The 23,917-nt window shown below is 36.7% G+C and overlaps 1 protein-coding gene across 3 annotated transcripts in view; it reads left to right on the plus strand.

The window, feature by feature from the left end:
* The window catches only part of FARP1 (FERM, ARH/RhoGEF and pleckstrin domain protein 1), a 339,566-nt gene that overhangs the window by 259,024 nt on the left and 56,625 nt on the right, over positions 1-23,917 (plus strand). For all 3 annotated transcript variants that reach the window (XM_043998981.1, XM_043998982.1, XM_043998983.1), the window contains exons 12-15: positions 2,160-2,235; positions 3,974-4,214; positions 19,450-19,637; positions 21,950-22,039. In XM_043998981.1, the coding sequence (XP_043854916.1) occupies positions 2,160-2,235; positions 3,974-4,214; positions 19,450-19,637; positions 21,950-22,039 (595 nt within the window). The remainder of the gene's footprint in view (positions 1-2,159; positions 2,236-3,973; positions 4,215-19,449; positions 19,638-21,949; positions 22,040-23,917) is intronic.

Here is a 23,917-nt window from a genome sequence, read left to right on the forward strand (position 1 = left end):
TCCATCTTATATTTTTGGGTGTCTTCTTGGGGGATACTTCTATTTTTAATAATATTTTATTTTTCTCCAATTACATGTAAAAACAATTGTTAACATTTGTTGTTTTTTTAATTTTTTAATTCCAAATTCTATCTCTCTTTCCCTTGCCTTCTCTACTTCATAAGATGTCAGTTTGATATAGGTTATACATGTGTAATCATGTAAAACATTTCCATATTAGTCATTTTGTGGAAGAAAACTTGAACAAAACAAAAAGGAAGAGAGAAGGAAGGGAGGTTGCTAGGGAGGAAGGAGGGGTACAAGTGAGGGAGGGAAGAAGAGAAGGAGGAAAAAGTAGTATGCTTTGGTCTGTATTCAGATGCCATCAGTTCTTTTTATGGAGGTGGATAGCATTTTTCATCATGAGTCCTTTGGGATTGTCTTGGATCATTGTATTGCTGAGAATGGCAAAGTCATTCACAGTTCATCGCACAATAGTGCTATTACTGTGTACAATGTTCCCCTGGTTCTGCTCACTTCACTCTGCATCAGTTCATCGAGTTTATCGAGGTTTTTTATGAAATCATCCTGCTTATCGTCTCTTATAACACAATAATATTCCATTATAATCAGCCATTCCCAATTGGTGGGCATCCCCATAATTTCCAATTCTGAAACATCACAAAAAGAGCTGCTATAAATATTTTTGTACAAATAGGTTCTTTCCCCTTCCCCCCTCCCCCTTTTTTTATCCCTGGGTTACAGACCTAGTAGTGGTATTACTAGGTTAAAGGGTATGCACAGTGTTGTCGCCTTTTGGGCATAGCTCCAAATTGTTCTCCAGATTGGTTGGATCAATTTGCAATCAGGGGATATTTCTTTGTCTATGTAAAGGAATATGAGAGGAAAAAAAAAAACAGACTAAGAACACTAAGCAGGCAATGAGAGCTATTTATCCAGAGACAGAAGAGAAAGACTCTCATTAGAAAAAAAACAAAACAGAACAAAAATACAAAACAGAAAATTGAGTATAAAGGATTGGGAGGGAATACTTACATGGGCCTAAGCACACAGTAAATATTTTTTGATATTCAGCTTTATAAATTTTTATGAGTTGTAAATTAGATAAGTCATGAATGAGAAGATAGGATTAGAAAATTTAGCATGGAGAAGGAAAAAAGGAATGAAAGGAGAGACTACAACAGGAAAGTAACAGGATGTTAAAAATAGTTGAGAGTATGACAATTATTTGGACTATTAATTACTTTTAAAGAATTTTTTTAATACAGGGAAAATTATAGGTTAAATATGAGTATGATTAAGTCCATGTTCTTCTCATAAGTCATCTTAAATGGCATTTTCACCCTGATATAAGAATCTTTTCTGGATCTTTAAGTAATTAATAAATGTATTTCATTTAATTTTTGCATTTTAACATGTGAAAATTCCTTGCAATTCAATTTTTAGTGTTACCACTAATGTTACCATCAAGTTTTTTATATCCATATAATTTCCTTTGTTTCATTATATTTCTCAAAAAAAGTTCCTAAATTTCTATTCAGTTTTATTATTTTTCAGAGAAAGGGGGAAAGTAAAGGGAGATGTTATTGATGAAATTGTGGTCCAGTTCAGCTTATAATTTCACCGATCTAAGGATAGGTCTTTTTTCATAGATTACCCATTCTTATTAGCGGCTAGTTGCTTATTTTCCTTTGAATCTCAAGTACTAGATAGCTAATCTCAAGTACTATAAGCTAATTAAATAAGTACTGTCTGTTTTATAATGCTGACCTAAAAGTAAATATATGAAATACACAGAACTAATGGCAAAATGTTAGCCTGGAGCATGCAGCTCAAAGTGTGCCAAATTCCATGGAATTCTCTTTCAGTCTTCATTGACATTTGCAAGTTGCAAGGCATTGCTAAGATTTGTAATGATCCTTGAAACTGATTCAACTGTGACCTTCTCTTCTGTCATACTTAAGTAACTCATAAGACATTCTAGGGATGAGAAAAAGCAGAATGGGAGTCACTTTCAGAACAAATTGTAAAAGCTTGCTTGGAGTGGTTGGGGGGTGCAGCTTTTGTTTTTTTAAGGAAGTGCTCAATGTTAGTTTTTCATGGGAAAAAAAACCCCAAAACATTTATCTTACTTAGCTACCTAATGTGATTTCTCCCAGGAAGCACAGCAAGATTCGGTCAATCAGAAGCCTCTCTGCTCAGCCTTCCGAACAGAACTCAGAGGTGCCAAAACAAGTCAGTGATGGTGATAAGTATCCAGTATTGTGCTTACATTATTCAAGTAGCCGCTTCTATTTAGTATTGCTAAATAATGGGGGCAGTTAGGTGGTGCAGTGGATAAAGCACCAGCCCTGGATTCAGGAGTATCTGAGTTCAAACCCGGCCTCAGACACTTGACACTTACTAGCTGTGTGACCCTGGGCAAGTCACTTAACCCCCATTGTCCCACAAAAACTAAAAACAAACCAAAAAAAAAAGTATTGCTAAATATTATACTTTCATTATTCTTCCTATTTAACTTTGGCAATTTTAATTTTAGCAATTTTTGCAAAAGTTCTAGTACTTTAGCATGAAGTTCTATCATGTATGTATGCCCAAACTTTAGACCATCAGTTTCTTCTACCTCTCAGCCTAGAATTAAAATTTGTCATAGGGTCCCATTGGATTAAACCCACTTGCCATTCCCTCTTCAGTTAGTTATATGTGTGATATAAACGCGAGAGAAGGCCACCACGTTGTCAGACTTAGATAAATGGGAAAACTAAAGCAGTCTGTCTGTGGAGCTCGGGTCTCCATCAGCTAAACAGGTTCACTTGCTTGAAAAGATTACAAACCGTTATGCTAGCTGATGGGTGTAACGGCAGCTCATTGCCAAGGTCATGACCCTTAGTTGGCATCGAACTGAGGAATGAGTTCCCAGGGTTTATTTTACAGGGTAGTGACTGCTATTCTCAACAAGAGGCATTATCACCGTGTTGCTCTGAAGGTGAATAGAGAATATTTTCCTGGAGGTAATTTCTGAAAGAGTTTGAGTTTTCCCTGATGGAGAATAAGAACCTTGTTAAGGCTTAACATTGAGGAATTCCATTACATAAATATGTCCATTTGACACATAGAATTTAGACACAGAAAGTTTTTATAAAGTTTTGTTGTTGTTGTTGTTAACCTTTCTGGATAGGTCTATGACAAATTCCCTTCTCTTGCCACTGAGTTACTTAGGGATGAGAATAAAACACTAAATAAGAACTTGTACACGCTTCTAGAGAGCAGGGGCCAGCATTTGTCACACCTAGATCTGTACTTTTCACATATGGTAGAGCACTGGACATAGAATATTAGGAGACCAGGCTTTATATCCTAGCTCTACCTACGTAGGGTGTGACCTTGGCCACAGAAGGTCACTTCACCTTTCCAGGGCTCATTGTCTTCATCTATAAAATGAGTGAGCTAGACGAGATGATTTCTGAGGTCCTTTTAGGCTAAAATTCTATGTTCCTCAATTCTTTCTGTCTGATGTTCAAAAATACTTTGTGAATTTATATTCATTACCCATAATTTGAAGACTAGTGTATATGAGAGTGTATATGAAAGTACTTTGAAAACGTTTAAGTGTTTTGTAAGTAAGGTGGGCAGTATTGCTGTATTTAAATGCTATCTGGAGGACTTTTTCCCCAGAAACCAGTGTGAGTACTGGTTTGCATTGACAGTGGATGCTTCTACATTGGGAGTTGCCCAGATCCATCACAGGTCTGCTCTAACCCCTCTCCAAGCCCCTCCCCCAATAAAAGCCAAACAAAACACATACCCCCTAGAAACTGTAGTTTTGACGGGTTTTCATTCATTTGGACTCAGATGTCAGGAAGCAAATCAAACAAACCCAAGAAGTCCAAACCTAATCTATCTTCTCCCCCTCTTTTTCTCTGCCTCCTCTCCTTATCTCTGTTTTCCCGCTCACCCTCACTTTCCATTGCAGAGCTCGAGTTTTACCTACGGAGATGGTGCTGATTCTCCAGGGGGCCAGGGTTGCCACCAAGGGAAAGAACTGAACATTTCTGCTGAGGAATCTGGGCAACACAGGAGCCCTTCTCTGAAGAAGAGCCCCAAGGACGGCCAGCAGGTTGATGGTGTGGTGATGGCAACGATGGAGGAAGAGGAGGAGGTCACCAAGGATAGAACGAGGCAGAGTAATCCTCAGTCGCAGCAGCCGAGCACAGGTCCAGCATCGAGGGCTGCTCGGGGCAGCAGCACCTCCATTCCTTTCATTGACTGCAGTGATGTAGATAGTGAATATGACCTTCTAAGAGAACCAGTAACTCAGTCGCATTCCCCAACAAATGACAATCATGAGGGTGATTTGACCAGTGGTGTTTATATGCTCTCTAGAGAAGAAAACTGGAACAAGCCTAGGCACAGGGATTCCCCCAATTCTTGGAAGTCTTCCCAGCCCATTTCCAGAGAGTTCCTCGATGATGATTTAGAAGACATAACTTTTTATGGGAGTGGGAGCCCCAGACTTCAAAGACATAGCTCTCTGGTGGATGAAATGTTTAGGGGTTCTGGTCATCGTAGTCCTCTTGCCACTCCACTGTCTCCTAGTAGCAGAGGATCGAGTCCTAATTTAAGTTGGGATAGAACTGGGTCTCAGGGCTATGTCTCTGAAAATGGGCATGACTATAGAAATACAATTATGGAAGAGGACATTGTCCCAAACAGACAGCCTCATTATGGAAATCATTCCCCTGTCTTGCAAAGACCGTGCTTAAAAAATATTTCCAGTGCATTTAATAAGTCAGAAACAGATCCATTCATCCTGAGCCATGTAGTATCCACCCCAAGGGAAGAAAGCAGGATAGACAGCCTTGGAAAGGGAGAGCTCACCAAAATGGCTAGTTCAGAAGGCAAAGCATTGGCAAATGGTGTAACTGTTCTCAGCCCAAACAAGAAAGTTGGGTGTGCCACTGGCGTGATAGACCATGTGGCTGCTATTCAAATAGCAGAGGGCTCCACCAGCAGTGGGACTGAATCGAGTGATTCAGACTCTGAAATAGTAAGCCCCTTCAACCAGCCCCTCATGTTTGGTAACCCTGTTGTGCTAAATTCCCCTCCCTTACCTAGGAACAAGCGTTCCTTTGGTAGTCTACAGCTTGACGAGGAAACGGAGTAGGGGGGGTGTGCCTATCTGTCTTAATTATGAGGATGGCATGCACATCTGGAGCTGCTAGGAACTTGGGATCCTAGATCCTGAATTTAGATTGGGGCCTGCACTCTGATGATTCATTCATTTTTCACTACTATTTATTAGAAAGGAAAAAAAAAAAGGTGTGTACAGGCAAAGCTTTAGGTAGTAATACTTTTAAGTTCTTAATGAAAAAAAGACATCAGATGACTATACAGTATAGCTTTCTTCAACATTTGTTTAAGCAGGTAGATAAGAGAAATGACAATAATGGATCATCATAATATGCCTATTACTGGTTTCTTTTTGGATGGTAGCTAGGGAAAGGAAATTCATAATCAACTTTATATGGCTTGTGAATGGGTTGTCTTTATACAGAAAATATTCGTGTGGGTCCAATCATGTAAAGCAGATTGTCTTCCTGTTGGTTGATTGAGTGCTTGGACTACATTATCTTTGAAATTACAGGAAGGCGTACTGGCTTTACTTGACTCCTTAAGAGGAGATCCACTTTTTAGTGCCTCATAAATAGGGGTAGGGATGAAACTTAATTCTAGGCTAAGTGTGAGTTACTTGTTATTTATAATCAAATCTTGATGAAACCCGAGTCAAAAACATTGCACATTTTGGCGGGAAGAATTTACTTGGCATTGCTTCTCTCTAGGACTTGTCTAAATTGGTATTCAAGTTAGCATAATGTCCATTTTCTGTAACTTAAACAGGGTTAGTTTCTGAGTAATTGGTGAAAGAAACTGCTGTTGGTCAGTAGTCTTGAGAAACTCTGGTCCTCATAATCTCTATGTGAAAGAAAAGCATTATTGACTGTTGATGTTGAGTGTTGACCAGTAGATTAGATGATTAAAATAACTATCTCTGAACAGGGTATGACACAGGAAAATATTTTCCTGCACAGTTACCTCTGTTTTTACATTTTTATCATACTTTGTATATTCCCATTCTCACTAAAGTAATTTGGGTCCTTTCCTGACCAGGAGGAAAAAAAATGTACATGGACAAGACCTTCTAGTTGATGGTGGTTAACTTATTTTAAAGTCGTCCCCTTTGTATTGCTGCCTTTTCTCAGAATTTGTGTTTTGGTATATAGAAGTGAAGAGTCTTGTCCTTCAAAGGATCTGTTCTCAGCAGACTCCTACCCCTGGTGCCCCCGGTGCAACATACTAGATATTAAATTACTTTGGTACTTAGGTATGTAGGAATTGGAGAATTTTCTCGGTAGTGTTCTCATGCCTTTTAGTTCATTCACTACTTGCTACATTTAGTACTAATGTGAATCATGGAACAAATTTTGTAGCTATTAATTAACCACCAAAATGTTGAAATGGGTTGCAACTGTGAAATCCCTGCCAGTGGCCTTACTGTAATCATTTTGTGACGTTATGTTGTGGGAAGAACTGGATATATTTGGCTAACTTAAGCAGGATTTGGCAGTAATATAAGCTCAACAAAAATATTGGTTGACCTTAAGTGAACCATAAAAAATTATCTGCCTACATTAATGTTGATCAGCCTGTTTTAAATATTATTAAAACTTAATCAGTTTTAATACAGATTTTTTTTTTGTTTGGTTTTGGAAAACTTCTGTTTTCCTCTTCATTCAGAGAGTGATTTAACATGAGAGGTTTGTACTGTTGGTACACTTAGGTTTGCTGCGTTTTTTTTTTCAGATTTTATTATTTCAGTTTCTGAATTTTAGATTTGAACGGATCATTAGTGATCATCTAATTCAATATTCATATTTTACAGATGAGAAAAATGATACCTAGAAAGCATGTGACATGTGGAGTCACATGACTAATTAGGGGCAGAACCAGGACTAGAAATTCAACTGTCCTCTCAGACTAAGGCTCCTTGCATTACATATGGTACTTAATAGAAATGAGTTTTTTTTTCTTTTAATTTATCTCCATATTTCAGTTTGGAGTGTTTTCTTATGAATGAATATTATATTTTGAATGATTTGGAGACTGGTAATAATCATACAGAATTTCCATAGGTAATAATAGTTGACTGATAAATGGTAGGAATATCTGATTCTTATATTATAGTTATTTGGAGGTACAGATGTTAGATCTTGTTTAAGTAAAAGTTTTCTTGCACATGCTATTGTTTTTTTACTTAGAAATTGATGTCAAATGAGTGCCCCATACTACATAAAATGTAGATTAAGTGAAGCCAGGTGTAGCAACCTGTGGATTCTCTTTAAGTATCCATTGTTCATATCTATACCCTCAATTCTTTTCCTCTCTTGATACTTACATAATATATTTCTGAAATAGGTAGTTAAATTAATTAAAAACTTATACAGTGACAAGTGTAGAAATGCCAGAGATGAATTTTCAAAGGCAAATGCATATAATGCAACCAGCTTCCTTTCTGAGAAGTCAATTGATATCAAGTATTTTAGAGAAGGTGGTTATTTCTTGGATAGATCATGTCTGTGAGGACAAAATCATCTCCTTTTTCAGTGGCATTTCAGCAGTTTTCTTCTTTCTATTTTGTAGTAACCAAGATGTGTACTTTATCTACTATCTATAAGCTCCAGGAAATTAAGTGCTTGTGATTTATTTGATGTGAATGTTCTCTGAAATGACAAAGGTGGAAATCAATTGCCATGGCTGAAATTGTGATCACCTGGTGGCCAACAAGCTACTCTAGTGTAGCTGAGCTTAGCCTTACGTTGCTGACATACTTCATCACTGGGTTGACATTCAAAGCCTTTCCAACTTGGTAGGACATTCCAGATTTGGAATGGCACTTGTGTAGCCTCTGATAATCCTAGTTTGCCTCTACTACATGATGAAACATCAGAGAATGACATTCTAGGGGTTACCTACTCCTACTTCTTACTATTTCTGAAAGGAATAATGGTGGCATCATTAGATTCCAATCAGCAGATTCCTAGGCATAAAGTTTTGGTTTTTTTTTTTTAAAGGTACAACTCTTAGTGTCCTCAGAAAAGCAAAAACATAAAGGATGCTATTGTTTTTAGAAGGAAACCTATTTTACATTCACACATAAAATAAATGTTTTTAAACACTAATCGGAGACTGATTCCAAACACCTTTATAGCCCAATTAAACAAATAGATGACATACTTTGCATATTGCACATGACGTATAAGAGCATAAAAGAAGGGACTTTATTAGTTCGAACTCTGGACTCTCTTTTACTGGGGAAATTCTCCATTCTCTAAACACTTCATCCTACAGGATCTGATTGTGTGGCATATGAGCACAAATATGTATTAAGTAAGTTCTGCAGTAAGGTAGGAGGATGTTAAAAATTTATTCAGATGCCAGAAGTGATTATTGTCAGGTGGACCAACTGTTGCTCACTTTCTTTAAGGCAATATATGGCCTTTAGAGCCTATTACTCTATGGTCAGAATAACCCTTCTGGATGACCAACATATCACTGTTGCCCTAGGAGTTAATGGTTTTAAGGCTCAAGTATGTAAAACAAATCATATTTTAATATAGAAGGCTTATGAAGTGATGCCCATATGCTTAGTAATTAGTATTTTCCTTTTCTTTTACTGGATAGTATTGCAAGCTATTCATACTACAAAATATTTTTATTGTTTAGTTGTTTTTTTTTCCTTAAGGCTGAGTCAAGCCATAGGAAATTCTTCCAGTGTGAAGAAATGTATTTAATGAGATCCATAACTTAAAGTGAGTAATTCCAACTCTCTATGACAATCATCTGTATACTATTGAAGTTGTGTGATTAGACAGACATTTAATTAAAGGCAGTCTGTGGGCCAGATTCTTTCCTAGATATGTGATGGGAATTTGGGAATTTGCCAAGACTCTAAGTCATCGGGCTGTGATAAATTGCCTCTGCCACTTAAAATAAGAACCATTCAAATTTTACTCTCAAGAATGGCTTCAAAGCCAACGTATTACACTGATAGAGAATAAGGGAGAAAAGGCAGAGCAATTATAGGAGAAACAACATGTGACATACCTTTTCTTTTCCATGTATACAAAAATCCAATTTTCATTGCCTGGCTTAAGACAACATTTGCATATCAGTGGAGAGCACCATTTTAGATACACTCCTATGTCCATACGACTAGCTATGTTTGCATTTTGTAAGTACCTATACTTTTAGAAGATTTTGCCTGTGAAATTATTGTGTATTTTAACATGTGACTGAGAATTTTCCCACTGACAAATGCAGTTAACAGTCCCATTTTTCTGCCTGATGTAGTTTTTTTTTTTAAGTCTTGACTACAGTTCTTAAAACTTACTGATAAGGGCGGCTAGGTGGTGCAGTGGATAAAGCACCAGCCCTGGATTCAGGAGCACCTGAGTTCAAATCCGGCCTCAGACACTTGACACTTACTAGCTGTGTGACCCTGGGCAAGTCACTTAACCCCCATTGCCCTGCCAAAAAAAAAAAAACCTTACTGATATTTGACTTCATTGGTAGTTTCTCCTAAGAATCGGCCTAGAAGACAGCAGGTAATATCCATTAGTAGGGAATTCAGTTACTTCAAGGCTTCCTCCCATGTCAGCTTATATAATAGATTATAGGCCATTCCACTCCCCCCCTACTGAAAGTGAATGATGTACAATCCAGAGATTGTGTCTATTTGATACTGACACAATCTGGCAGTTGAGTGAAAAATCAGAGTATTTTCTGCAGGGTCAAACGACTGGTTGAAGTCTTACCCTTTGGCAGATTGCTGTGTTATTGCATAGATTCAGTTTTGGATTAAGTAAATTATTCCCTTTTCTTTCACTGGTTGCAAACAGAATTTGAATTTATATACTTTCTTTCTTAAAAACTGTTCCGTGCCTATAGACTACTTTCAGCCTATTTAAGTTAGCCATATCACTCTTAAGAATCCTTGGATTCCCCCCAAAAGGTATACTTTTCTAAAGGAAAGAAGTTTCTTATTCTACCGTCAGTTTTTCCTGTCATTGCTCTAATAGTAATGAACTTTGAATTACTCTTAACAAGTGTGATTTTATACAGATAGCATTTTCATCATCATGATTGTAGATTTAGAGCCATAAGAGAGTTTTGAGGTTATCTAACCAACCCGTCCCCCCCATTTTATAATTGAGGAAACAGGCCTAGAGAGGTTAAAATACCTTGCCCAAGGTCAGTCAGCTAGTCAGCTGAAATTTGAACTCATATCCTCTGAAGGCAAGTTCAGTGTTCTTTTCACTTTACTTTATGTGGACCTTCCCATGATCTAATAACACAAGTCTGTTTTTACTCCTGATCAGTTGTATTGATTTAAAAAATGTGAATGTGTTCAGAGGCTTATAACCTATATGTGAAAGGAAGTAAATCAGTCACAGAGTACTAATCAAATAGAACATGTTCAATTCCCCATTTCTCCTGCAAATTATGCCACATATAGTAGATAAAGGGTACATGCATGTACTTCCCACTAATTTCATATATGGCTTACAAAAAGAGAGTTATTCCTGTATAAGCTATTAGATACAGTTAGAGATTAGAGCAATTTACCCTGGCAGCATTAAAACTTAGGCTTGCAGTGTATTTTCCCCTTGGTTTAATTCCATGTGCTTCTGTTAAATTGAGTGAAATGTAATACTTATAGTGAGCACTTACATATTTTCCTTGACATTGGCATATATTTAAGGTTGACATAGGTTTTTTTAGGTTAGTGTTAATGTCCCGTAATAAAGAAATTTGAACTCTTTAAAAAGAGAAATCAAAGTTTCCTTGATTACTTTTTCTGGCAAAGGGATGCAGAGGAATGTTGACAATACAAAATTAATTCATGACTTGAGATGCACAAGTGCACAGAAAAAGGTTAAAAGTGTAATCTAGATGGGATATTACCTAAAATAAGCCCAATCTCATCATTAAATCATACTTCTCACTAGTCTGGGACATTTGTCTGCTAGAGTTAATAAGCATTCACATACTCAGACTATAATTATTTTAATTTTTTGTCTCTTCTATTTATTTTCCCATTTCCACATTACTGAACCAGGGAAGAGAATTATGCTGGTGTTTCTTGATGCTGAGAATTAAATAAAAAGTTTCACCTGTTATAGAAAATAATTTAAGGGGCAGCTAGGTGGCGCAGTCGATAGAGCACCAGCCCTGGAGTCAGGAGGACCTGAGTTCAAATGTGACCTCAGACACTTAACACTTACTAGCTGTGTGACCCTGGGCAAGTCACTTAACCCCAATTGCCTCACTAAAAAAACAAAACAAAACAAAACAAAACAGAAAATAATTTAATTAGAGGTGCTGGAATTTTATTGGAAATTCTAAATGGGGAGGGCAACTTGTACACTTTTATTCCCAAAAGTGTATTCAAGGTCCACTGACTTAATTAAGTGAATATTAAGAGAATTCTTTGGAAAATAACTTTTGAATATGGTTTGGAATCAGAGTATTTTATTGCAAATTAGTCTGGGTTAAGAGGACAGATGACTTAAGATACATGGACATTGACAAGTTTGTGTATTTGGGAACTGTCCTCCGTGGAGTCCAACAAATTGATGTTGCCATCTGCTAGGGTGGTGACTTTCCTTTTTCAGGTGAGATCTCTAAAGAATGTTAAAGAGGGCAAGTCAGTCACTTCTCTTGAGCACATAACAGGCAGGGGACAGGTATTTTTTTGTTTTGTTTTGTTTTGTTTTGCTGGGCAGTGAGGGTTAAGTGACTTGCCCAGAGTCACACAGCTAGTTAGTGTCAAGTGTCTGAGGTCGAATTTGAACTCAGGTCCTCCTGAATCCAGGGGCGGTGCTTATCCACTGCGCCACCTAGCTGCCCATGGGGAACAGGCATTTTTAAAAAACCAAACAAGCAACAAATCATAACTTGTGTGCACAGTCTAGTGAATGTGTGAAATCTTTAAAATAATTGCTTCTTATGTAACATACAGTGATGGGGGGTAAACCTGAGTGTTTAAAACTTTGATTTTGCTTTACTAGGGGTTGATTTTTTTTTCAGTGAGCTTTAAAGCAGGAAAAAGTAAAATGTCCTTGATAGAGTGTGAATTGGTTATTGTCTGTTCTCAAAGAGGACCAAAGATGACATCACTGTGTTGGGGTCAAGGTACAGTGTGTCTGATTGTGGCTGATCAGACCAATATGAGCTCAGAAGGCTCTACCACAGGTTGGGCACAAATAGTCTATGTGAACATTTGGAATAGAGCATGAGGTGACATAGTGATGACCCATGAGCTCACAATCATTAGATAAGAGCTTTCTAATCCAAAAAAGTGGGTTAACAGTTCCTTTTCATGTGTTTCAAATTTCCTTGGGGAGAAGAAAGCAATTGTCATTCTGCCTATGATGATTTATGGTGAGATCAAAGGTAGGTCTTCCGTAGTTCAGAGCTCAAACTTGTTGCTTTCTCAGTAAGCACTTAAAATGGCTTGATGGGCTAAATCCCCTTTCCCTTCCCCTCTTCCTCCTGAGAAATTGACTTGGGAAAACTAACCCAATTTCATAAGCTTGGCTGTATACCATTAATCCCTTTCTGTGTTTTAAAAATTTGTTTGTATAGATAAGGCAGTATAGAGAATCTATTTTTAATAAAAATCTCTAACAAACCAAATTAATTTTAAAATAGAAAATACTGGGGACTTCATTCTCATTTTTGTCATTTGTTTAATAAAGTTTAAGAAAAAAGCATTTTGATTTTGTTGTTCCATTGTATGCACTGTTTTGTCAGCATGTACCTCTCTGGGAGAAAATCTTTTCAATGTTCTGTCTTTATCCTCAAAGCATGGTGTGCCTTCTGTTCCTTGCATTGTTTGGAGCACTGTCTGATGTCTTTTTTTTTTTTTAAACTGAAGAATACCTATTTGTACTTGGAATACCTGTTTTCCCCACATACAGTGACCCTGTTCACTTCAAATACTGCTCATGGTAACCCAAAAGCCCTGGGTTATTCCTCTGAACCATACTTCCTTAGAGGTGGGTGAAATAAAAGGAGGGAGGACTAGCCTCTGCTGCCATATTGGAGAGTATCCTTTTTATATTTCATTTTCTTGTACTTTGTGATTTTTTAAAAAAACTGCTATATTTGAAGACTTATTTTGAAGCAAGCAGGACCACTGTAGTTGTGGGAAGAAATCTTTGCTAAAACTGACAGTATCTGTGGCAGTTGTTTACAGAAGGTATTAGTTAGACAAAGGATTGGATGTCACATTTTAACTATGTGTGTTCCCAATATTTAAGTATGGGACGGGACATTTTACACTTCATTTTATTTCTTGTAAATTGAGAGTGGGGGTGGGGGGAGGGGAAGCAGAAGAACAACCTTTAGATTTGACCAATCCCAGGTCTTGTCGAGCAAGATGTTAACCCTAAATGTAGACGAGCTGCTGCAAGCACTGTCTGTTTTCATCTTTTTCACTGCCTAATATTGCAGTATATCAATAAAGCATGGATTTGTACCACCTGAAGGGTTGCTGGCTTCTCCCAATAACACTGAGCTTGGTGACTCTTTAAGCATGTCAAGCCAAACTCATGTAACATTGTATGCACGGTATTAATATCTTTTTGTTATCTAAACTGAAAGCTTTTACTTGTTCTAACAGGTATCTTTGCTGTAAAAATTGTCAATGGTTTAACTATTCTATCTCACTGATGGCTGAAGCTTTGTCCCAAGTACAAGATGATATTTTCCATTGGTATGATGTGTTATTACTCCCTAATCTCATGACCCTGCCACCACCCCCATCACCACCACCACCACCACCCTCACCACCACCACTGCCACCACCACTACCACTACCACCATATTCAAATAAAGGAGTTTCTTTTCTTGTCTTCCCCATCTGTCAGAGCAAGGTAGTGTATTAGTTATCCTACATTATTTCTTCATTAATAGCATCTCTTTCTTTTCCCGCAAATTTTGTTTCTATTGCTTTTCTGAGTTGTTTGATTATGAGCTCCCAAGCGAATGTTTAGCTGTTGGTGAAACTTTTCTCAAAGGACTTTGCTATAGATAGCTAACTTCATTGTTCTTGCAGTTTATGTTAACAGGAAGAGGACAGCATCCCTAATAAACTGGTAATCCCATAAAATAGTTAATCTCATGGAACCTTATGATTTAAATGAAAAAAAAAAAAAAAACAAAAAAAACAGCACCACCATTCCTGAGACCTGTTTGACAAAGTCGTTCAGGGAAAGCCTTATCTAGATGTTAAACTATAGTAAAACCTGCTAAGGAAACCCCACCTAGTGATTGTTCCATAGAAAGGTGATCTTCAGGGGACAGATGAAATCTAGAAAGATATTGCTGTAGTCTTCTTGAAAGCAGTTATTATAGCTCTTGAAAGGTCCTTTTTAAAAAAGTGGGGGGGAGGAGAACTGGTTTAATGTCTTTCCCCTATGTGCCTTCAAATCATATCTTGGTACTAAAAGATCTCTGATGTTTTAGATGGAAAACAGGGAAGACAAAAATGTTGTAGAAGTGGATTCTTGAATATAGCTAAACGTATTTTGATTATGTAATCATCTTTATTTGAGGTGCTGAAAAAGGCCCAGCGAATATTTAAAATATTTCTGACTTAATTATATTTCAAAAGGGGCACTGAGAAAACATTCCAATTTTTTTTTTTTGTCAGTTGCAACCATCTGCAAATGTGTGGACAGGTTGCATGTTGATGAAGGCAGTACTTCTACTGATTTAAAAATACAAATGATTTCATTCCTATCTTTTCAGTGACTAAGCATTAGGAAGCCTCTTAAAGAATAGAATTAAAATTGCTCAAGATTCTCAGATCTCTGGTTTTTCCTATTTAAAAAACAAAAAAACAACCAAACAAAAAAAAACCCAATCCTTTGAATTATAGCTCTAAAGATATAAAATTTGCTTGTTTAATGTTCAGCTTGGGCATAACCCCTCACTTCCAAACGGGATGACAAAGTCATAGTGTTACATAGAAGCTGAATGAGGGTTGTTAATCATAAACTCTTACCCTAAATATATTATAGTTCTCATGATTAAGAGGCTGACATGCCTCTCCAATGTGTGACCCTGCAAATATCCTCTTCCCCAGGGCTGCCAGTAAAACAGAGTTATGAGTGTGTTTTAAATTAATAAAATGAAGGAGTCCAACTGGCTGTTGTGCTGGGTGATAAATTGAAAAGTACAGTAAATACCATAGCTATGCTATTTGGGGGCTCCTTGACTTTCTGTATCAAGGGAATAAATATGTAGGTTTAAAAGGAATTTTAAAAGCAATTATTAGAAACGCTTCCCTTGGGCTCTTATATGCGAAAGGGCTTCCATTCTATGGAGACAGTGTAATGTCTTCCAGCTAAACACTCAATCTCTTGAGGCACGTTAAAGTGGCTGGGGTGAAAAAAAAAAAGGAAATGTCCCTAGAGAAATCATTGGGAGAGATGAGAAGAATTTGAAAGCCATTAACCTTTAGATCTGTTTGAAGGTTTCAAAAAATTGTGGTTCACTTCTTGAAACAGTAAAAATGGCCATAATATATCCAAAACCTCCTTACTTTCAATGTGTAATTTAATTTTATAATAACCCCATCCCTTGTCCCTGTCTCTCTTCCTTTTGCCATAAGACTCAGCTACTTACTTAAAGGGGCTGGTAATATTACACATTTATTTTTAAAGGACTGGCTTCTTAGGATGAGGAAAAGTAGGGAAAAGTTTAAAAAATTGAAGAACTAAAGTTCATTGTTAAACAATGAACTAATAATGGCTTCTCTCCCAATGCCTCCAGACGTGGGGCCTCCTAGAATAGAGCAACACAACATGAAACTCTTAACAAGCTAACTCAAAACCATGCTTCAAAACAGACTTTTTTTAGGGGAAAAATGAGTGACAAAATTACTCAGTGTGTTGTTTACACAACTTAGTAACTTTAAACATCATGCTGTTATTTCTCTTTACGATTTCCAGAGGACATACAAATAATATAGAATTAGATTTGTGTATACTCCAAATGTCATCGATTTGATCAGAAAGTTTTATATTGAAGTCGAATTTTAGATAATTACCAAACTTCTAAATAAACTATTCATCATACTTGTCAGCATATTTTGCTGGTTGCCTAGCCTCCAAATTGTTAGTCATTATTGTTTTAACCTCCTCCTCTCCTCCCCCCACCACTTTGGCGACTACAAGTATCAACTTTCTAAAATGCTTCAAGATATACCTTCTTACAGGTTGGGAATATGCCTTAAGACTCCACTGGCACTTTTAGAGCTAATTGGTTAACCCTAAGAGTTAGATATTATTGTGATTACTAAATCATAGATCTAGAGATGGAAGAGATCAGCGGCCATCTAGTCGAATGCCCTCATTTTTCAGTAGAAGAAATTCAGAGCCGTGGAAAATGACTTGCCCAGGGTCACCTAGCTAGTAGGAATTAGAGTCAGGATAAAACTCCAGTCTTCTAAATCCAAAGCTAGTTCTTTTGATAACTTTTATCTGGGCATAAAAATAACCTTCAGGAAGCCATAGGCTTTGTCCTTTATTTTTAGAATACTTGAAATTCTTAACAGACTTACAGACAAAAGCACTTGATAATTTATTTACCTGACATTTCCTGTGCCCCTCTATTTCCATCACTTTTAAACTTCCTGAATCCTCCTATATGCACTAAATAAATATTTAAAGCTACTCCAAGGCAAGATAACTTGACAAATCTAATTAGATTGTTGATACTTAACCAGCATCACAAAGGGTGGAAAAAATGTACATTGTATATATGAAATGTAGTACATTCTGTCTATTGAAAAATGCTGAATTTGTCCATACTACCGTGAATTATACTGGTTATGATGAAGTCTACTTTCCACTGTCTGTTATTGCCCGCCTCTGAACTAGTCAAATGTGTTTCTTCTAAATTCAGACTGTCTGCTTTTTAAATGGCATTTTCTTCTTTCTTACAATCACATATATTCCCCAATGAGCTTGGCCTTTTTGGTCTGCTGTGCCCCTTTTTCTAGTTCAAGCTCTTTCCTAAGTAGATTTCTAATTCAAACTTTCAAGGTTAGCTTCTTTCCTTCCTGTGGGTGTGGTAGTGGTTGTATTTGAATTTAGTCACCATTATTTCCCCCCTCCAAACAAATGCGGTACTTTCTTCATGCTTGTTTGTTGGGCATGGTCCAGCAACCAGTTGCTTTCTTTTTTGCCCAAATCCCCATTCAAACTAGTCTTGTTGCTCTGTTCACTGTGCTGGTGCTTGTTGTATCTGACACAAGATACCAGGGAACAGAAATGAACGGGCATGAATACAAATCCATTATACAATTGCTTGTTGTTTCATGCGGTATACTTTAAAACTCAGCTACTCAGAATATGAACCTCTTCTTATTCCAAGTGACCATGTAAGGACTTGTGGGTAAGCCTACATGTGTCCTGGGTGATTATGGTCTGATTAAAGAAAGTCATACCCAAGGTTGTCACTCATGAGTGCTCAAAGCATTTGTAATCTTTCATACCAGGCAGAGGAAGTACCAGAATTTCTCTTGTAAATCAGATCTAGAGTAATAATGTTTTTTCTTATATGATTTCTAAAGAATAGTTTAGTACTTCTTTTTAAAAATTGCCTTTTAAATTGGTTTCACCATTTCTACATGACGAGTTTCAATACTTTTGCAATCATTGTATTCAGTTATGTACTAGTGTCAATAAAATTGACATTTGTGAAGCAAGCTCTGGCCTTTCTCTGGGATTTTACTGGGTATGGTGATGTGTGGTGAGACTGGGTGCTAACTAAATAACACCATATTGTCTCTTGTGCGTTCTCTGTGGCTATAAAAATGGTTAACTTTTTGATTTACCTTTTAAAATACTTATTTTCTGTTCTTTCTCTACAAAGCTCACTATCAATAGAACACATACTCTCATCTGTTTTTTCCAGAAGTGGTGGCTTTTCATACACTTGCTGATGGTGAACAGGATGCCTTTGTGAGAGAGCTGTTTGGGGCTAATTAGGGGGTGCTGACTGAGGCTGGGGACAAGTTTGTTGTTGGTTTTTCCTTTGTGAAGCGATCTGACCAATATGAAGATCACACCCATGACCTTTTAGCTATGTTTAGTACAATACTGAAATTACCTGAGCTAACCCTCTCAGCCTAGTTTTTATTATAGTAGTTTTCAATAATCATGAAGTAAATATTAACCAGTTCAAAAGCAGGAAGATGAAAGGTCAAAGATCAATCAACTTGAAGTATTCTCTGAAACAAATTATATTATATACATCTTACCTCTGTTGTGGTTGTGCCTCATTGGAATGGGCCTTGGTTATGTGTGATACAGACAATAGGCCAGACATTACAATTTATAAAATAGAAGAAGTGTTCATATTTTCTTTGCTTATAATTATTGTCACTTTCATAGATTAAATATTTTTCCTTTCATGACCAAACATTAGTCATTGTAATAAGCAGTTTCCTTGTTGAAATGTTTAAAACATAAAATAGAAACCAGATTAAATTGAGATTTTAAAAAAAGCTATGCTATATTAGACATTAAAGAAAGGGAAGTTGAATATTTAGACAAGCCTTTTCATTTCAACATTCAGTAACCTGGCTGACTCTTAAGAGACTGTGAACACATTTTTAGAATTTTTAATATTCTATATCTCCCTGTACAGAGAATTGACTGTCACTTTTTGCTACATAAAGTGGATTTGTGGTAATTTCTCATGATCTCCAGCTTTGCACATACAAAATGATGAGCTTTGCATGTAAATGTGATGCTAGTGTTTCTATCTCAAACAGTGAGAAAAGCATGGAGTGACACTACCAGGTACACCAAGCTTGCTTCTGTTCTTTGTAGAAACGAGGCGTTAGTTGCTTTCCTTTTTATTATCTATGATGTAATAGTGCATTTCTTCCAAAACGCATTAATAATTTAGATTCCTATTAGTATAGTTTATTTCCTAATGATTTACCCACATCTCTTTGTGAAATACACTATTTTTGTGGACTAATTTTTAGGAGCAATTATAGTGCCCAAGAGAACAGAATACTATTTTGTATATATCATACTCTTAAACTTTTACAGTTACAATCTGGGTATATCAGAGAGATTCATACATTATTGTAAATTAGCTAATGGAAGTTTAGTTATGTGGTAGTTACTCTCATTTTGGTATCTTTAGCTATAAAGGCAGCTGTAATTCAGACAAGCTTATTAAGGAGCTAACAGCATTTAGTTTCCAAATACTAGGCAAAGTCATAAAATGATGAAATGGTGAACCAGGTCCTTGTAGGAATTATTATTTTTTTGTTGTTTAAAATCTCCCATCCCCAAACAGGCTCCCTGACTGGTAGTCCTCATCTCTCAGAACTGTCAATCAACTCTCAGGGAGGACCAACTGCAGCAAACTCGACCTTGTCTCCAAACTTGAGCCCTGATACCAAGCAATCATCTCCACTAGTCAGCCCACTGCTTAATGACCAGACCTGTACGAGGACCGATGATGAGGAAGAGGTCAGGAGAAAGGTACCTAGTGCAATTTATCTGAATTTTGCAAAGTTTCTTCTTGAACTAGGTGGTGCAGTGGTTGGCCTAGAATCAGAAAGCCCTGAGTTCAAATTTGACCCTAGACTCTGGGCAAGTTGCTTAGGCTCTGCAGAATATAAATGCTTCTTCCCTTCCTGAAGAAGGTATATGTGTGTGTGTGTGTGTGTGTGTGTGTGTGTGTGTGTGTGTGTGTGTGTGTGTGTGTATATGTATGTGTGTTGGGAAGCGGGGCAGGGAGGATGAAGTTGGTGATATGGAGCTTATTTTTAAAACAAGACAGTGACTTCTGGTCTGCTCTGAGATTCATCAAAATCACAGATAAGAATAACCAGATTGCCAACTTTTCTGTTTAACTCATACTTAATGGCTATTTAATTTTTTTTTTTTTGCTGAGGCCCTTAGCCACCAATTACATTCCTGCTCTTATAACCCTGCTGGTAGCCTGCTGAAGACAGAAAAGTATATGTAGCTTTTGTTCTTTTCCCTAAAGGAAACTCAACTGTTATTTTTACTTACTAATTAATTGGATTTCTTGTGCACTTTTCCTGAAAAAAAAAAAAGCGTAATTATATGAACAAAGAGCAATCATTGGTGGCTAAGTTTAATATCCTAACCTTTAAGATATTAAGTAACATACAGAGATATATAAACCAACCACAAAGAAGGAAGATCTTTCATTTTTACCCTAAAAGGGCCCGGTTTATTCCTATGAAACATTCTCCCCACAGAAACTGAACTGGTAATGTTCAATCTAAACAATAAAACTGGAAAGGTAGAATTGCCTTTTTAAACACACAGACATAACCAAACCAAATGGAGCAAAGGCATATGAGAAAAAGGTTGGAAAATATTATATCCTCTTCTCGTGTTTTTCTTTGGGAGTTAGCCTTTTGCTTCCATTTTTAGGTAATATTTTTTTCAATCATGGTCCAAGATGAAAAGGAACATGTTAAAAAATGCAAACCAATCACGTGAAGGATTTCATTTGTTCTTCTGAGTTGCTGCTCCAGCATGTCTCTGTTCTTTTCAGGGGAAGTGCTCTCCCTAGATAAAATACATGGTATTAATGAATTCTTTTTAATATGGAAGAATTTTTTTTAAACCCTCCAAAGCACAGAACAAATGACAACTTAGCTTTTCAGAAAAAAACTGTATTTTTGTTACATCTATAAAATTCCATTTTGTATCTATTTTGTACTCAGGAGATGCTTAAAATTTTTTTAATAGTTCTCTTTATGATTTATGAAGTACTTTCCTTTCCACACCCCTGTAATGTAGGAAATGCAGATGTTAACTATTCCTTTTTTACAGACAACAGAACTGAAACCGAAAGATTAAAATGCCTAGCCACAATCCTAGTAAGTGTCATTGTTAGGCTTCAAATCTAGATCCCTCTTCCCCAAGTTCACAAATCTCTCTATTATTTGGCACAACTCTAATTCTTTTTGATGGCAATAATGTTAATAATAAGGGAAAATAGTTTACTGAACTGTGTGCATACCCTTTTGTCCAGTGATTCCATCTGCTAAGCCTACATCCCTGAGAGATCAAAGAAGGAGGAAAAAGGATGCCTATGTGCAAAACAAAAACAAAAAACCTTGTTAGTTCTTTCTGTGGGGAAAGAGAATATGGACATGCCCATCAATTAGAGGATGGTTGAACAAATTATAGCTTTTGAATATAGTGGAATACTATTGTTCCATAAGAAATAATGAAAGGTCTAGTTTCAGAGGAATCTGGGTATACTTGTACACAAAGTGAAGTAAGCAGGATGTAGAGAATAATAACAATAAAACTGTAAGGGCAAGCAACTTTGAAAGATTTAAAAACTCTGATCATTGAAGTGTCTAACCACAACTGCAGAGGACTTCCAATGAAACAGGCTACCTACCTCCTGACGGAGAAGTGACGGACTCTGGGTACAGATTAAGACATATCCTTGTAAAAAATAGTTCCTTAATTATGTGTATTTGTTACAAAGATTTTGTTTTTCTTTTATTCGTGTGAGGCAACAGGGGGAGTGAAAGAGAATAGATTTTTCAACTAAAAGAAATAAATTGGAGGGGAATGAGAAAAAATGGTACTAGTTTCTGTTTCTGTTCTGCCAACCCATTCCATAGGTACTTCTCTAGCTCATCAGAAAGGGAACTGCATATGAGCTTAGTCTGGATGCCAACTACCCCAGCTAAACAAATAACAGACACTTAGGTTTATCAATAGAACCATTTTTCACCCTAAGATTTGTCTCTTAAGGTCTAGCTTCTTTTAGTAATGTGTTTCGTGTTTTACAGAGATTTCCAACTGACAAAGCATACTTCATTGCTAAAGAAGTATCCACCACTGAAAGGACTTATCTGAAGGATCTTGAAGTCATCACTTCAGTATGTTTACTTTTAACATTTTGTCCCCAGCCCCTATTTTTTGCTCAATAATATTTTACCTGTGTCTACACTCCATCATTAATAGAAAAGTTGGGTCTTCCCAAATTCTGTACATGTAATGAAAGGACTCTTTGCATACAGAGAAAAGAACTTTGGTCCTTGGAGACTGATCAGACATCTGTAGCATGTTTAGTTTGGAATGTACCCTGCAAAATAATTCTAGTAATTGTGGCTTAAAAAATGCAAAAGAAGCAATTAAATTCTATAGTGTTAGAAATATGAATTAAACATTTTACTTCTGGTGTGCACTGATCCAGAACACTTTGTGTTTTGCTGGTTGTCAAAATGTAGTCACTTCTTTTCACTCTGGGGAGATCTGGAGGTGAGTGGAAGTCTCAATGTAACTTTGATAACAAAATAAATCCTGACAGCAGTATCTCTGCCCACCCCCCCCCCCACGCCCTTCCTCCAACAAAGTGCCTATTACTATTCTTGTCAGTCTTAGGAACTGATTCTGGTCTTCCTTGCTTAAATGTCTTTTCCTTAAAAATTGAAAATACCTATTCTACTCTCAGGATGTTAGAAAAGAACTGGGAACTTCAGAGATTATTTAAGATCTATTGAGTTTTTATTAATTATTGTGGACTACCCCAAGCTCAATAATATAATGCCCTTATACTTAAAAAGTAGCATTATGTTACTTGTTTAGCCCTATTATAATTCTTGTTTAATTCTTTGTTAAGAATTCTGTCATTCTTAACAAAGGTATAGGATTTGTCCCTATGTAGACCTACACAAAGTATGACTCAGATGTTAATGACAATTTTTTTTTATTTAGAGTTCTAAAGCTAAAGGAATTATAATCAAGTGAAGTTCTACCATGGATTATTATAGGGATTACTACTGAATATCTGAAAAAGGAACTGGTAATCACAGTTTCAGCATGGCTTTGATAAACATAAGTAAAATCGGATTATACTTAATTTTTTTTCTAAACTGGTAGATCAGGAAAATAATGTAGATATAGTTTGTCTAGATTTTATTCACAAAGCATCTGATTAAGTAGAGTATGCTATTCTTGTGAAAAAGATGTTCTCTCTAGGGGCAGCTAAGTGACGCAGTGGATAGAGCAGCGGCCCTGGAGTCAGGAGTACCTGAGTTCAAATCTGACCCTCAGACACTTAACACTTACTAGCTGTGTGACCCTGGGCAAGTCACTTAACCCCACTTGCCTCACTTAAAAAAAAAAAAAGGAAAAAAGAAAGATGTGCTCTCTATAAAACATTCTTTTTTTTTTTTTGGTGAGGCAATTGGGGTTAAGTGATTTGCCCAGGGTCATACAGCTAGTAAGTGTCAAGTGTCTGAGGCTGAATTTGAACTCAGGTCCTCCTGAATCCTGAGCCGGTGCTCCATCCACTGCGCCACCTAGCTTACATAAAACATTCTTAACCTTTTTTGTTTCATGAATACCTTTGGCAATCTGGTGAACCCTATGGACCTCTTCTCAAAGTAACATTTTTAAATGCATAAAATAAAATACAAAGAAAAACAATTGTATTGAAATACAATTATCAAAAAGTTCACAGGCCCCAACTTAGGAACTCTTCCTCTATATGGTAATACAGCCAAGTCAGGGCAGCTAAGTAGTACAGTGGATAAAGCACTGGCCCTGGATTCAGGAGAACCTGAGTTCAAATCCATCCTCAAACACTTGACACTTGCTAGCTGTGTGATCCTGGGCAAGTCACTTAGCCTTCATTGCCCCACAATAAATAAATAAATAAATTTTAGATAGACAGACAGACAGACAGATAGATAATACAGCCAAGGGGATTTAAAATTGGTTGAATGCCTACACTCAAAAGGGTAGTCATTATT

The sequence above is a fragment of the Dromiciops gliroides genome, chromosome 3 (assembly GCF_019393635.1).
Source record: "Dromiciops gliroides isolate mDroGli1 chromosome 3, mDroGli1.pri, whole genome shotgun sequence".
In the NCBI taxonomy this organism is placed as follows: Eukaryota; Metazoa; Chordata; class Mammalia; order Microbiotheria; family Microbiotheriidae; genus Dromiciops; species Dromiciops gliroides.